Below are 12,248 nucleotides of genomic sequence, written 5' to 3'. Positions count from 1 at the left end.
AGGGAAACTCCTCCCTTCTGTCAAAGGACAGGCCAAGTGAGGATAAAATGGCAAGTGGGAGCTGTAGGGACAGGCGCATTGAAAGGAAGCATGGTCGAATCTTGAATGGAAGTAGGGGAAAAAGCAGGTGCGTTTATTGTGTGACTGTTGTGTTTATTGTGTGACTTTAATATGGCGCTTGTACCTGGTGTTCCTCGGTCCTGCAGAAGTCTGCACATAATCCCCAGGACCTGGGAAAATGTTGTTCCTTAATTCACAGGGGCAGTGGTGTGTGTGTTTTCTGAGGGCCAGCAGCCCACCGAGAGGAGAACTTCCCCTCGTTTCTGATTTCCAACTTATTCAAGGCCAGAGGACCTGAAACATAAGTTGAAAAATTTTACCAGCAGAAAAGATGAAAGTATAAATGGAATAAAATCGTAAGAAATACTTAGTTCAAAGGAGCAGAGAAATGCAAGATTATTTTTCTGTTTTATCCAGTTCTTTATAATAGAAAATACTCTCTCTATTCTTGAGGGAGAGGGAGAGACCTGTGATCGAGCAGAAGAAAGTGAGTGCAAGGAGAAATTGTTTATCTGAAATCTGACAACACTTTCTTGTAAATTAGAACTCAACTTTGAAGTTTCACTTTTTGAGCTTGGCTTAGTGACTCTTGATGAAAAAGAAAATTAAGACTATTTTATGTGGAAGGCCTCAGGGATGAAAAGGCAGCATCTAGCTCCCTTATCTCATCAACAGTTCAGCGGACTCTTAATGTTAGCAAGCTCTTGTTGAGATTGTAACCTGAAGAAAGGCAGAACAAACTGCACTAAATGCTGATGCTACTGTTTTAGTGGGGAAAAAATTTCTAACAGGCAAGTGGCAAACAACAAAGCTTTTGAAAAATTAGACATGGGGAGAGTAATGCAGTTTCATAATGGATATGAATAGTTATTTTGCTGCCTTAAAAAAAATCTGTCTGGGTTTTGATGTGGATCTCTTTCTATTTGTTCAGGAAATTGTGACGTGTATTCTGGGCAGGGTCTGAGGTTTTAGAAGTCTTTCTAAAAGGGACAGAGAACGCCCTGCTACATTTCCTAATCGTGAAGTTGGCGTGCAGGCAGAAGAGCTGAAGTGAGCTGGCCACGATGCAGGTGCTTCTCCAGTGCAGAAGGCTGGTCCTGGCTCTCATCCTCATCTTGGTTTTGGATTCTTCAGTTCAAGGTAAGACTCAGGACTCTTGTTCCTCTGTAATCTTCTTTGTAAGCCCCAGAGTCCACACAAAAAGTAGTATTAACTTTAAGGTACATAATGTATTACATTGTGGGAAAGTAGGCAAAGGAAAAGGATTTGTGGTGGCTGAACTCTAGTGTGAGTTTGGTTAAGCTGGGTACCAAGAAAAATTAAACTCTCAGGCGGGTGCAGCCTTATAAACTCCCACAATGATTAAAATGTGCTATTTTATTTTTGGATGAAAATGTATGGTTTATAAATTTTTAAAAGCTCAAGAAAGGAATAACGACCTGTTGCATGGAGGAGATGGCACCTTTGAGTGTTTTGGAGTAACTATCCGAGTGTCTACATCAATCCCAAGTTGTAAAACATTGCAGTGCTATCATAATCATTGTAACACTGGGAAGAGCTATTTTTAAATAAGAGTAAATTTGTGAGTATTTTTTCTTCTTTTTTTAAAACTTGGTTCTTAGTGAAAATTCAATTATGGTTAGGCCTAGTTAATGCAAACTCTCTCAGATTTTAAAGAGAGGCCAAAGAATTTTAGTATTTGTGTTGTTGCCGAGAGAAATAACACATTTGGAAATTTCTTGTTAAGTTTCTGTCATTTAGGATTGTTTAGTAAGAATGAAACAACTTAAAACCTTGAAAGAAAATAGGAATGATCAGTTTTGTGAGAAATATATAATTTCTTCTCCTTTGGCAAATAAGGGATCGTGTTTAAATACGGCAGAAGGGCATGGCCTGATAAATAGATGAGAGAACGTATAGTAGAAAAACATTAAGTTCCCCTAAATTGTAAAGGAAATATTGAGTCATGGTGACACACATGTCCCGGATTTGTTCCTTCGAAGTGACTTCTAGTTGTCTTGTTTTTAACTTCTGGTGGAAATGAAATTGTACAGATGATTTCACATACATTCATTATGAATTGGAAATTTGTAAAAATTTATAAAATTTATAAAATTATTTTTTCTTATACAATTACTCAAGAAAAAACAGCAAGTAATATTGAAACTTTTTTACTAATGTATTTTTTAAAATATAAAACATTTGTTAATTGTAGGGAACAGGCTTTATTTGGATCTTTTAGGGAAAATCTTCAGCTTGATGAAATAATTCTGTAATGTGTTCTGACATGATGCAGAGCAGAGAGGTTCATGTTTGAAGCCCAGACCAGTGTGACCAGTGGTGCCGGGTCTACTCCAACCAGAGCTATATGAGTCTTTAGATCTTCAAAATTTCCCAGAAATGTCACATTCTCCACTGAGATTCAATAAGTAAAACTAGAATTAAAACAAAAATGTTCCTATGTAGTAGGTAGTCATCAGAAAGAAATGAGGAAAGAAACCATTACAAAATTGTATAAATTCACTTGTGTCATCACCTGGTAGGTTTAGCTCTGTCTTGGAAACAAACCAAAAAGGAAAGAATGAATTAAAAAACTAGGGTGTTTCTAAAGGAGAAGTACACTTCGTGTTGTAATGAAGAGTTTGTGCCTACTTCTGAATAAAAAGGGAAGCAGATGGCTACCCACAGTGGCGTGTGAGTGATAGCAGCTCAAGGCTGCACTGCAGAGAGCCACGCCACTCTTTGACTGTACATCCATCTGATGCCAGATGTGATTCGATAGCATTATTTCCCCGCCTCTTAAAAATGTTTTACTTAAACCATTGGTTTGATTGCGCTGATAAAATTAATTAGGCTTTTGGCTTGCTTTTACCGAATATTCAAAACATCTTAGGTTACTATATTTGTTTGCTAGGGCCTCAATAACAAAGTACCACAGTCTGGGTGGCTTAAACAACAGAAATTTATTTCCTCACAGTTCTAGAAGCTAGGAGTCCAAGATTAAGGTGTTGGCAGCGTTGGTTTCATTCTGAAGCCTTTCTCCTTGGATTATAGGTGGCTGTCTTCTTTCAGTACCTCCACACAGTCCTTCCTCTGTGTATGTCTGTGTCCCAATCTCTTCTTCTTATAAGGACACCAGTCGTATGAGACTAGGGCTCATCCACATGACTTCATTTTACCTTAACTAACTCTTTAAGACCTTGTCTCCAAATACAATCTCATTCTGACATACTGGAAGTTCGGACTTCGACATATGAATTGGGGGGATGCAATTCAGCCCCTATCAGTAACTGCAAGTCAAACTCAAGTAAAGACATTGTATAAAATTGTTTCTACTATGTATAAAAAAAATCGGAAGCTTAGCAATGTGTAGGAGACCTTGGAGAGCACAGATGGCAAATCGATTTAATGTAGAGCTCCAGGGGATTATTGATGATGCCTGTGAATCCTCCTTTATTGCCTCTCTTTTTCAAAGATACCTATATAGAGAGAAACTGGAAAATCCGTGAGCAGGTGTGGCCAAGAGGGTCAGAGCCAGATTGTATCTACTCCACATTGTCTCTTGGATCACAGTGATGATATTGATTCTACCCGTGTGTAGGGCTGTTTGGTTGTAATGTGATTTCACATCCATTCTCTAGTAAATGATCATCACATTCCCTGTGAGGAGGAATTAACACTAATTTAGTCAGGAAAAAAACTGGATCTTACATTCATCATCTCACTTGCTCTTTACTTTTTGCAAATAATTTAAGAGACTTGCCCAAGGCTCATTACAACTAATTAATGACAGAACTGGTCATCTGCTTTCAATGTCAGAGTTAACTTTCTACTCCAACTTGGCTGTCTTCTTGGTGGATTAGAGATTTTCTTTATTTAAAACAAACAAAAACTTACAAAATACATAAAATGGTCTTCACCCCTGCCCCCACATGGCCGTATCTGCTCAAGTTTCTCTAACACCTGCAGCAAGTCCCCCTTAAGAATAGGAAATCAGAAAAATGTGATGATATTGGGGGAAAATTGGTACTACAATCTAAAAAGATGCAGAGAGTTCACAGGGGTAAGTTATTCGCTCTGGTAACGTTTATTTATAGAAAGCATTTTGGTAAAACAGGACCAGTGAGAGAGAGAGAGAGAGACAGAGAGACAGAGAGAGAGACAGAGACAAAGACAGAGAGAGACAGAGAGAGACAGAGAGAGACAGAGAGAGACAGAGAGACAGAGACAGAGACTGAGGCAGAGAAGAGGGGCAGTGGGCAGTGAGGGAAGGGATTCTAAATGAAAACCATTCTTCTTCTTGGAATCCACCGCAAAATCTACCAGCAGATCCAGTGAAGGAAGATAATCTTTCTGTCCACAAACATACTTCCTTTTATTTTTTAAAATATGGTAATCATGAGATATTTTTCTTGAGCAGGATAGAGACAAGATATTCCCATGACAGCAGGGACTGGAGCTGTTGAATTTTCACATCCTGTCAACATCCCTGAGTAGATATGTCAGAAACTATGTGTCTGTAACCATGTTCTTTATTTTAAAGAAGATTTAAAGTCATCAGTTCCAAATCAGATAAACTTTTGGAGGAAGGGGGGAACTTCTACATTTGATTTCTTTATACATTTTTAAACAGTTTTATTGAGATTGAATTCACACCATACAATTCACCCACTTAAAGTGTAAAATTCAATGGTGTTTTGATACAGATGTGTACAACTATCACCACAGTCATTTTTAGAACATTTCATCACCCCCAACATCTTTTAAAGGTGAGATTCTGAACTCTAGGGAAATTTTGTATTTTAGATTTGTTTTACTGATTTATCAAAGTTGTATTTGTTATACCAGAGAGAAGATGTAGTCTTTCACCTAGATTCTTCCTCATAAAGTTTAGCTTTACTTTTCTGTTTAAATTGCTGTCTATGCAAACATTTCCTCTGCTTGATACTCAGTGCATCAGCCCCAGGTAGAGGAGAATGCCTAGACCTGCTCTGTCTTAAATGGTACCCACAAACCCCTTGTGGCTACTGAGCACTTGAAAGTGTGAAATGTAGCTAGTCCAAATTGAGATGTGCTTTAAATATAAAATATACACCAGATTTGAAGTCTTAGTCTGAAAAAAAGAATATAAAAAATCCATTAATAACTTTTATATTGATTATATGCTAAATGACAATATTTGAATATGTTGGTTTAAATAAAATGTATTAAAATTTATTAGAGTTGTTTCTTTTTACCTTTTCATATATGGCTGCTATAACATTGAAAATTCCATACGTGGTTTCATCTTATGTTTCTATTGGACAGTGGTGATCTAGACAACATAGTGTGTGAAGACAGCGCCCTCTGCTGGAGATGTTAGGTTTTCATTTTACCTACAAGATGAGGCTTCTAAGTAGCAATTAAATTCCAAACTTAGGCTGCTTCAGGAAAGAGAAGAGAAAGAAAGAACTAGTATGTATTAAATACCTATCAAATGCGAAGCCTTGTGCTGGGTGTTTCACACACATTTATCTTGCTTAAACAGGAACTCTTTAGGATACTACTATTTACATTTGAAAGATGAGAAATTGAGAATCAGAGAGCCATTAAATGGTAGAATAGAAATTTAAATTCTGGTCTCTCTACAAGCTCTTTTCTATCAAAGATTCGTCTTTGTTCTCCTTATCAGAGAAACTAGCACTTAAGAACTCTGACCATGGTGTGAATCTAAGAACCTAACATTTATATCTCATTAGATTTATTACTGACCCCATTTTATAGATGAGAAAATAGAGGTACAGGGAGGTTAAGTAAGTTGGTCAAGGTAACACAGCTGGTAAAGGGCAGACATTGTGATGTCAACTTGCTACCTTACCTCCAGCTTCCAGGCAGTGACAGAGCTAATCCATTTTGGATTTCTAGCTGTCCCAAACCAGACATTGTGGGCTATATTCAGGAATCAGGGAGAAGATTGTGATATAATAATAATTCCATAGAAAGGAAAGAGAGAGAGAGAAACAATGGGGGAATATTTACTATTTTTCTACATCAGTCTTTCTTTTGTTTATATTTTTAAAGAAATATTGTTTATTACACAAATTTAGAAAATGAAGTGAGAAAAAAAATCACTCGAGTCTACCACTATAGTTATTTTTGTGTATTTCCTCCCATCCCCCATATTTGTTTACGTGGTTGCATTAACAACTATTATGCATGCGGAGTGGTATTCTGCTTTTTTCACTCATTTTAAAATATAGATTTTTTTATGATGCTACATATTTTTTTCTATAACCAACTACTTTTTTTACCATTTGGTTAATATTCTCTCATATGAATGCCTCATAATTTATCTGAGTATTTTCTATTGTTTTGACTACTTAGTTATTTCCCTATTTTAAATAATATTAAAGTGAACAGCTTCAATTATTTTTATACTATATTTGACCTATCTATAGATACATATAAATATGTCATGTATATATCTTAATGGCATAATAACTTGGCAATGTTGTATAGTATTGTAGGCTATACCTTAATTTATTTAACATTTAACTTTCCAATCTTTTACTATTGGAAAAAAAAGCTACAATGATCACAGCACTGTCTTTTTTTCTTAAATAGTTGTGACAGACTAGGATATTTCAACCTGTCTGTCCCTTTGTAAATAGAGAATCCTGTTCTTTTGAAATTTCTGACTATATCAGAAGGCAAAGAAAGAGCCCAAGTCTTTATCTACTTTTCATTCCTAAGAGCACCCTCAAGAACTAGGACTCTAATATTGCAGGTGTACCTCACTTGGTGTACCTCTCAACCTTTCTGAACGTGATTCAGCTCATCTCTGTAAGAAGAGGTAGGCTTTGGGGTCAGATACAGGTTTGAATCCTGGGCCCTCTACTTAGCACTTGTGTGGCCTTAGTTTTCCTTTGTGTAAAATGGAGATAATAGTACAAAAATAATAGTTAATATTATCAAGTGTTTACTGTGTGCCCGGCACTATGTTAAGATCTTTACATGCATTTTCTCATTTAATTTTTGTGACCAGCTTATGAAAAAGAGACACTGTTAGTATCTTCATTTTGCAGTGAGGGCTCAGGGAAGTGAGTTTCACAGCTCACCAGTAGCAGAGCTGGGACTTCACTCCAGGCAGCTGATTGCAAAGCCTATTCTCACCTTCGACTCTGGGCTACTTCCTAAGGGTGTTGAGAGAAGGGCAAATGATATATATAAACGGCTGGCATGTGATGGGTGCTCCTGTTAAATTAATGGTCAGAAAACCTGTCCACACCTTACCTTCTAGCAAATTTAGAATCTATTTAATCAAACATTTCTCAGGGACAGAGAGATTAGAAGCCGTGTAAAAGATACCTATTAACCACACAGGTTCCTTGTTTGAACAGGTTCACCTGTGAGGAGAGCCAGGTACCAGTGGGTCCGCTGTAATCCTGACAGTAATTCTATAAACTGCGTTGATGAAAAGGGACCAGAGTTCGACCTACCTCCGGGGGAATCCAACAGAATCCTCTCTCCAAGGACTGACCCTTTTTCGTAAGTGGACTTTCTCTCCTTTTACTTTCACAAACCTCTGTTGAGATCTTGGCATGGAGGTGGGAGGGTTGTCCAGACTATTTTTCTTCAGGCTCTTGCTTTGGCAGTTTGGTTTTCATTGCACAGTACATGGTAAAACTGTACAATGTTTACTGGTGTACGAGATGTACAGGAACACATGATTCATCTATACTTTTGCAAAGTCTTGTTGTGGCAGAGACAAAACTTAAGTGAAAAATTTGTGAAAATAATTGGTGAAATGAAATTGGTGAAAATATTTTTCACCAACAGGTATTGAAAGTGATTGAACATCATTTTATTTGTGTAAATAGAGCCCATTAGATACTAAAATCTAATGGGAGGCCATTAACTGAATGGATAAACAAAATGTGCTATATCCCTAAAGTGGAATATTATTTAATCACAAGAAGGAACAAAGTACTTACACACGGTACAACGTAGATGAATCCTGAAAACATTACGCAAAGTAGAAGAAACCAGACACAAAAAGCCACATATTATATAATTCTATTTATATGAAATGTCCAGAAGAGACAAATCCACAGAGGTAGGAAATACAGTAGTGGTTGCCAGGGGCTACGGGGGAAGGAGGATAAAGAGTGACTGCTAATACGTGTGGGATTCTTGAGGGGTGATAAAATGTTCTGGATTTAGGCAATGGTGATTAAAAAGAAAAAAAAAGAAAAATTAGAGAAAGGAAGACTAAATGGCCATGACTTACAAAAAGAAAACCAGAACTCTCCTTGATCAAATAAAACCTGCTTTAAACTTGCAAAAAAGATTCAATAGGAATTCATAAGTAACAAAAATTTGAATTGTATTTGAATCCATTATTTCAATGAATATCAAAGTTATATAACATACAGCAAAAATGCATTATGAAGGATTACCATAAAAGTTTTAATCCTCAGAGTTAAACCTAAAAAATCATTCTCCTCAAAGCCAGGTAAATCGTCATGCCCAAACCAGGTAAGTCCATTATCACTTTGGGGATCCTGGTGACTCTCTGCATTCACTGTATAAGAGATGACATCATCACCATTCTCAAAATGCAGCTCTACAGTCCTGCCCCCGTGCTTTTGCTTTAACTCCACAGCATTAAGCTCGAACCTCATATTACAGCGTCATCCATTATTTTAAGTCATAGATTCCAATCGTAATTCATTTAAATCTAAAATGTTAGAGGAATAATCCAAGTTGTCCAAAACAACTGTTTTACACCTTTTGTCCTCTCTTCAAATCTCAGTGATTTTCCCTCTCCACAGCCAGCAACTTTCCTTCTCACTATGACACTCCTGTCACTATGAATGAAGAGTCCCTGCTTCTGTGCAAGTCCTGGTCCTGTTTGCCCTCAGATCCATTTCTCCTCCCTCCCACTCCCTGCTTTGTATTGGGTGGGTGGTGAGGGCTGATCCATGTGGTCTGCATTTCTTAGGCTGCCATATCCGTGGCTGAGTTTGGCCAATGGGAGGCACAGAAGGGAGATGAGGAGCACTGGAGGCGGGGAGGGATGAGGATGTGTCTCCTTATTCCCTGCCTTGGGCATCAGCTCTGGCAGGGCTGTATCTCATCCACGGCTTCAGCTCCCAACAGATAGACGCCCTAGTCGTTGGGTTCAGGCAACACTGCCTCCTTCCATTGTCCCTCTAGCCCAGGGATGGAAGTATTTTCTTGTGTTTGCTAGTATCTGGGTTTCCTCATAGTCCCTTATTTGGCTTCATTTCTCTTCCATCACATGTGTAAGCAATTCTCTGTGTTAAATATTTAGATACATTTCCTGACAGGACTCTGTGGCAGCTTCTAAGGCCACTCCTCCTCGTGCTGAGTATCTTATCCCCAGTCACCTTCTCTAGGAGTTCAATTCTACAGTTACTCCTCTGAACTCGTGCTGAGTATCTTATCCCCAGTCACCTTCTCTAGTTCAATTCTACAGTTACTCCTCTGAACCCAGTATCTTCTTCCCATCACTATGCAGACATTGTCTAGTATCTCCTACATTTAGGTAAAATCCCTGTTTTCATTCTGCATCCTCTTTGGCTATCGCCTCATCCTCTGCTCTTCTTTACAGTAGCACTTCCTGAAAGGGGAGCCAATGCTCGCTGTCTTCCCACTCCTCTCTCTCCTCAACCCCTTCTAATAGGACTTCTGTTCCTGCCCTCCACTCTCAGTGCTTGTTAAGGTCACAATTACTCCTGGTCAACACATCCACTGGTCACTTCTCTGTGTTTAGCTTACTTGACTTCTTGATTGCCTTCAAAAACAGTTGACTCTTCCTTTGAAATGCTTTCTTCTCTGGACTTCCATGGCCCCACCTTATCTTGGGTTTCTTTCTATGTCCTTGGCTGTTCTTTCAATATTTAATATGTTGGTGTGGCCCTAGCTCTGTTCTGGGCCTCTTCTCTATTTGCATGCTTTCTTTTGGTGGTCTGTTCCATGGCTTTGAGAGAGAGAGAGAGAGAGAGAGAGAGAGCGCGAGAGTCTGTGTGACTACCAAATTTGTGTTTCCAGCCTTTTTCCTGACTCCTTAGTCTAAGCTAGCCACCTGGTCACTCTCTATTACATTAGTCTGTTTCATTTTTCTGCATAGCTTTTAGCACCACCTAATTTTCCTGATTTATTTATTTACTTTTTATTGTCTGTCTTCCCCCACTAAGTTATGAACTTCTTGAGCAGGGACCTTATCTGTTAGTCCCCACTCTACCCCAGGAGCTCAGAATAGGGACCAGATGTTCAACAAATATTTATTGAATGTATGCATGAATGAAACACTAATCTGTCGTATGGCCTGTGGTTTGTTATTTTCATGGAGAAAATGACCCATAGGCTGTGAAATTCAACATTTGTCTCTGACATTTTGTTGCCTTCTTATGCCACTGAGGGGTGGCACCATTGCCCTGGGCTTCAGTGCTGAGCAAACTTCCTATCACCACACTAAACCCAGCTGAATAAATACCCTTATTTTGAGGAAGGAAATTGAATGTTAATATGCTGGCAAATACAATGCTTAACTCGTTACAAAGTATTTCTTAAGAGTGAGCTTTGTTGAAGCACCGTGAATTATTAGAAGTTTTGTAGAAATTTTAAATCATGAAAAAATTTCATCTATCTAGACTGGCTTACTTGTTCTTTCTTTAGTAGGAGAAAATGGGAAAAGGGGTCTTTTTATTTTTAATAAATGATCCTTTAAGTAAATTCCACAGTAGGATTGCCATGCTAGTGATAAGGAAATTAGCATTGTTTATATGAGTTGGCAGTGGGTAAATGTGGAATTGTTAAGTACAATTAGATATATTAAGTGTAGGCGGACTCGAGGAAAGGTCCTGCCTGTTTTTGTTATAAAGCACGGAATAACTGGGAAAGTTTTAACTTGATTAACTGGGTGGCCGCATGTATTTTTGTATCTTAAATGAATGTATTACAATCAACTTCCTCATGTCTCCAGCGTTATTGTAGTGTGTTTTATTTTTCTGTCTTCCTTCAGGATGACCATACCCCAGAACTTGAATGACGTCTTCCCTCTTTCTGAGGACTATTCTGGATCGGGCTCTGGATCAGACTCTGGAAGTGGCTTCTCAACTGAAACAGAACAGGAATACCAACCAGCAGATAAAGATGATGCTTTCTATTACAACTTTAGGCCTCTGCCCTCAGACGACCAAGACTTGGGTCGAGATGGACCAGAAGAGAATTTTATTATGTAAAAAAGGGGGTTTCCCACCTTGACTCCAGGCAATGCATTCAGTATATCTTGTGTACCATGGATAAATGATTAATTTGGGGACAAAAAGTTTTATAGAAATTTTAAAACATCTGAAAAAAGAAATTTAAGCTTTATCACCTTTTTTTCTCATGAATTCTAAAACCTTTATACTATTATCCTAGAAAATACCTGCATTTTCTTTGTATCACATTTAACCAACATCATGATGAAATAAACTAGACTCCTCATGTCTATGAAATTGCTTTAAAGAAGAAATTACACTGTTTTTTTTTTTAAAAATTTAGTTTTCGAAGCAAATCGACGGGCAGTATTTTATATCTAAGTCTTCAGAACCTGACTGTAAATTATAGATATGCCCTTTTTCTTATTAAAAAAAAAAAACAGATAAAACACAAGATGGATTTATAGAGTGGGTATTTGACATGTCTTACAGTGTGAAATGTACTGCTCTAATATTACCATTGGATGTGTTCACAAAGTTACTAGATATGGTTTGTTTAGAAGTATGATTGCTATTATAAACTTAAGACCCAAATTAAAGCACAATTGTGCTCTCAGTGCCTCATACTGCTTTACCTTTTTCATGGATATCTGTGTATTTTCAAATGTTATTCTATTAAAGCAGAAATATAATTAAAGAGTTAAGCTGTCTGGGATCTCTTATTCTAAACTGAGGGTAATAATTATTTTTGTTTAGTTGTTTCTAGAACTCTTATTAACAAAATATGTGTAGAATTATTTTATAGTGAGAGCAAATTTTGTAACTAGAATCAAATTCTATTTAACTAGTAGATGAAGAAAACAATCATACTATAGCAAGAGGGTTATTCTTGTCTAAGCGCTTCTTCTTGAAGGCTATTACCATCTCTGTTTCCCTTAGTTCTGAAAAGCCTGTCACCATCATTGTCAGGGATCCTGT

General features: G+C 37.6%; 1 protein-coding gene across 1 annotated transcript; it reads left to right on the top strand.

Annotated features, from left to right (window-relative positions):
• The first annotated feature begins 6 nt into the window (after positions 1-6).
• On the top strand, positions 7-11,974 carry SRGN (serglycin). The gene is made up of 4 exons (XM_006915564.3): positions 7-127; positions 992-1,200; positions 7,440-7,587; positions 11,090-11,974. Exons 2-4 carry the CDS (start codon positions 1,125-1,127, stop codon positions 11,307-11,309), a joined length of 444 nt encoding a protein of 147 aa, XP_006915626.1. The 5' UTR covers positions 7-127; positions 992-1,124; the 3' UTR covers positions 11,310-11,974.
• Positions 11,975-12,248: the final 274 nt, after the last annotated feature.

This window comes from Pteropus alecto, unplaced genomic scaffold (genome assembly GCF_000325575.1).
Source record: "Pteropus alecto unplaced genomic scaffold, ASM32557v1 scaffold155, whole genome shotgun sequence".
Taxonomy (NCBI): Eukaryota; Metazoa; Chordata; class Mammalia; order Chiroptera; family Pteropodidae; genus Pteropus; species Pteropus alecto.
This window is presented reverse-complemented; position numbering and strand designations above follow the sequence as displayed.

Coding starts and splice junctions, on each gene's coding strand:
- SRGN (XM_006915564.3), top strand. CDS start 1,125: ATGCAGGTGCTTCTCCAGTGCAGAAGGCTGGTCCTGGCTCTCATCCTC. Junction 1,201..7,439: donor TTTGGATTCTTCAGTTCAAG/GTAAGACTCAGG, acceptor TTGTTTGAACAG/GTTCACCTGTGAGGAGAGCC. Junction 7,588..11,089: donor CCAAGGACTGACCCTTTTTC/GTAAGTGGACTT, acceptor GTCTTCCTTCAG/GATGACCATACCCCAGAACT.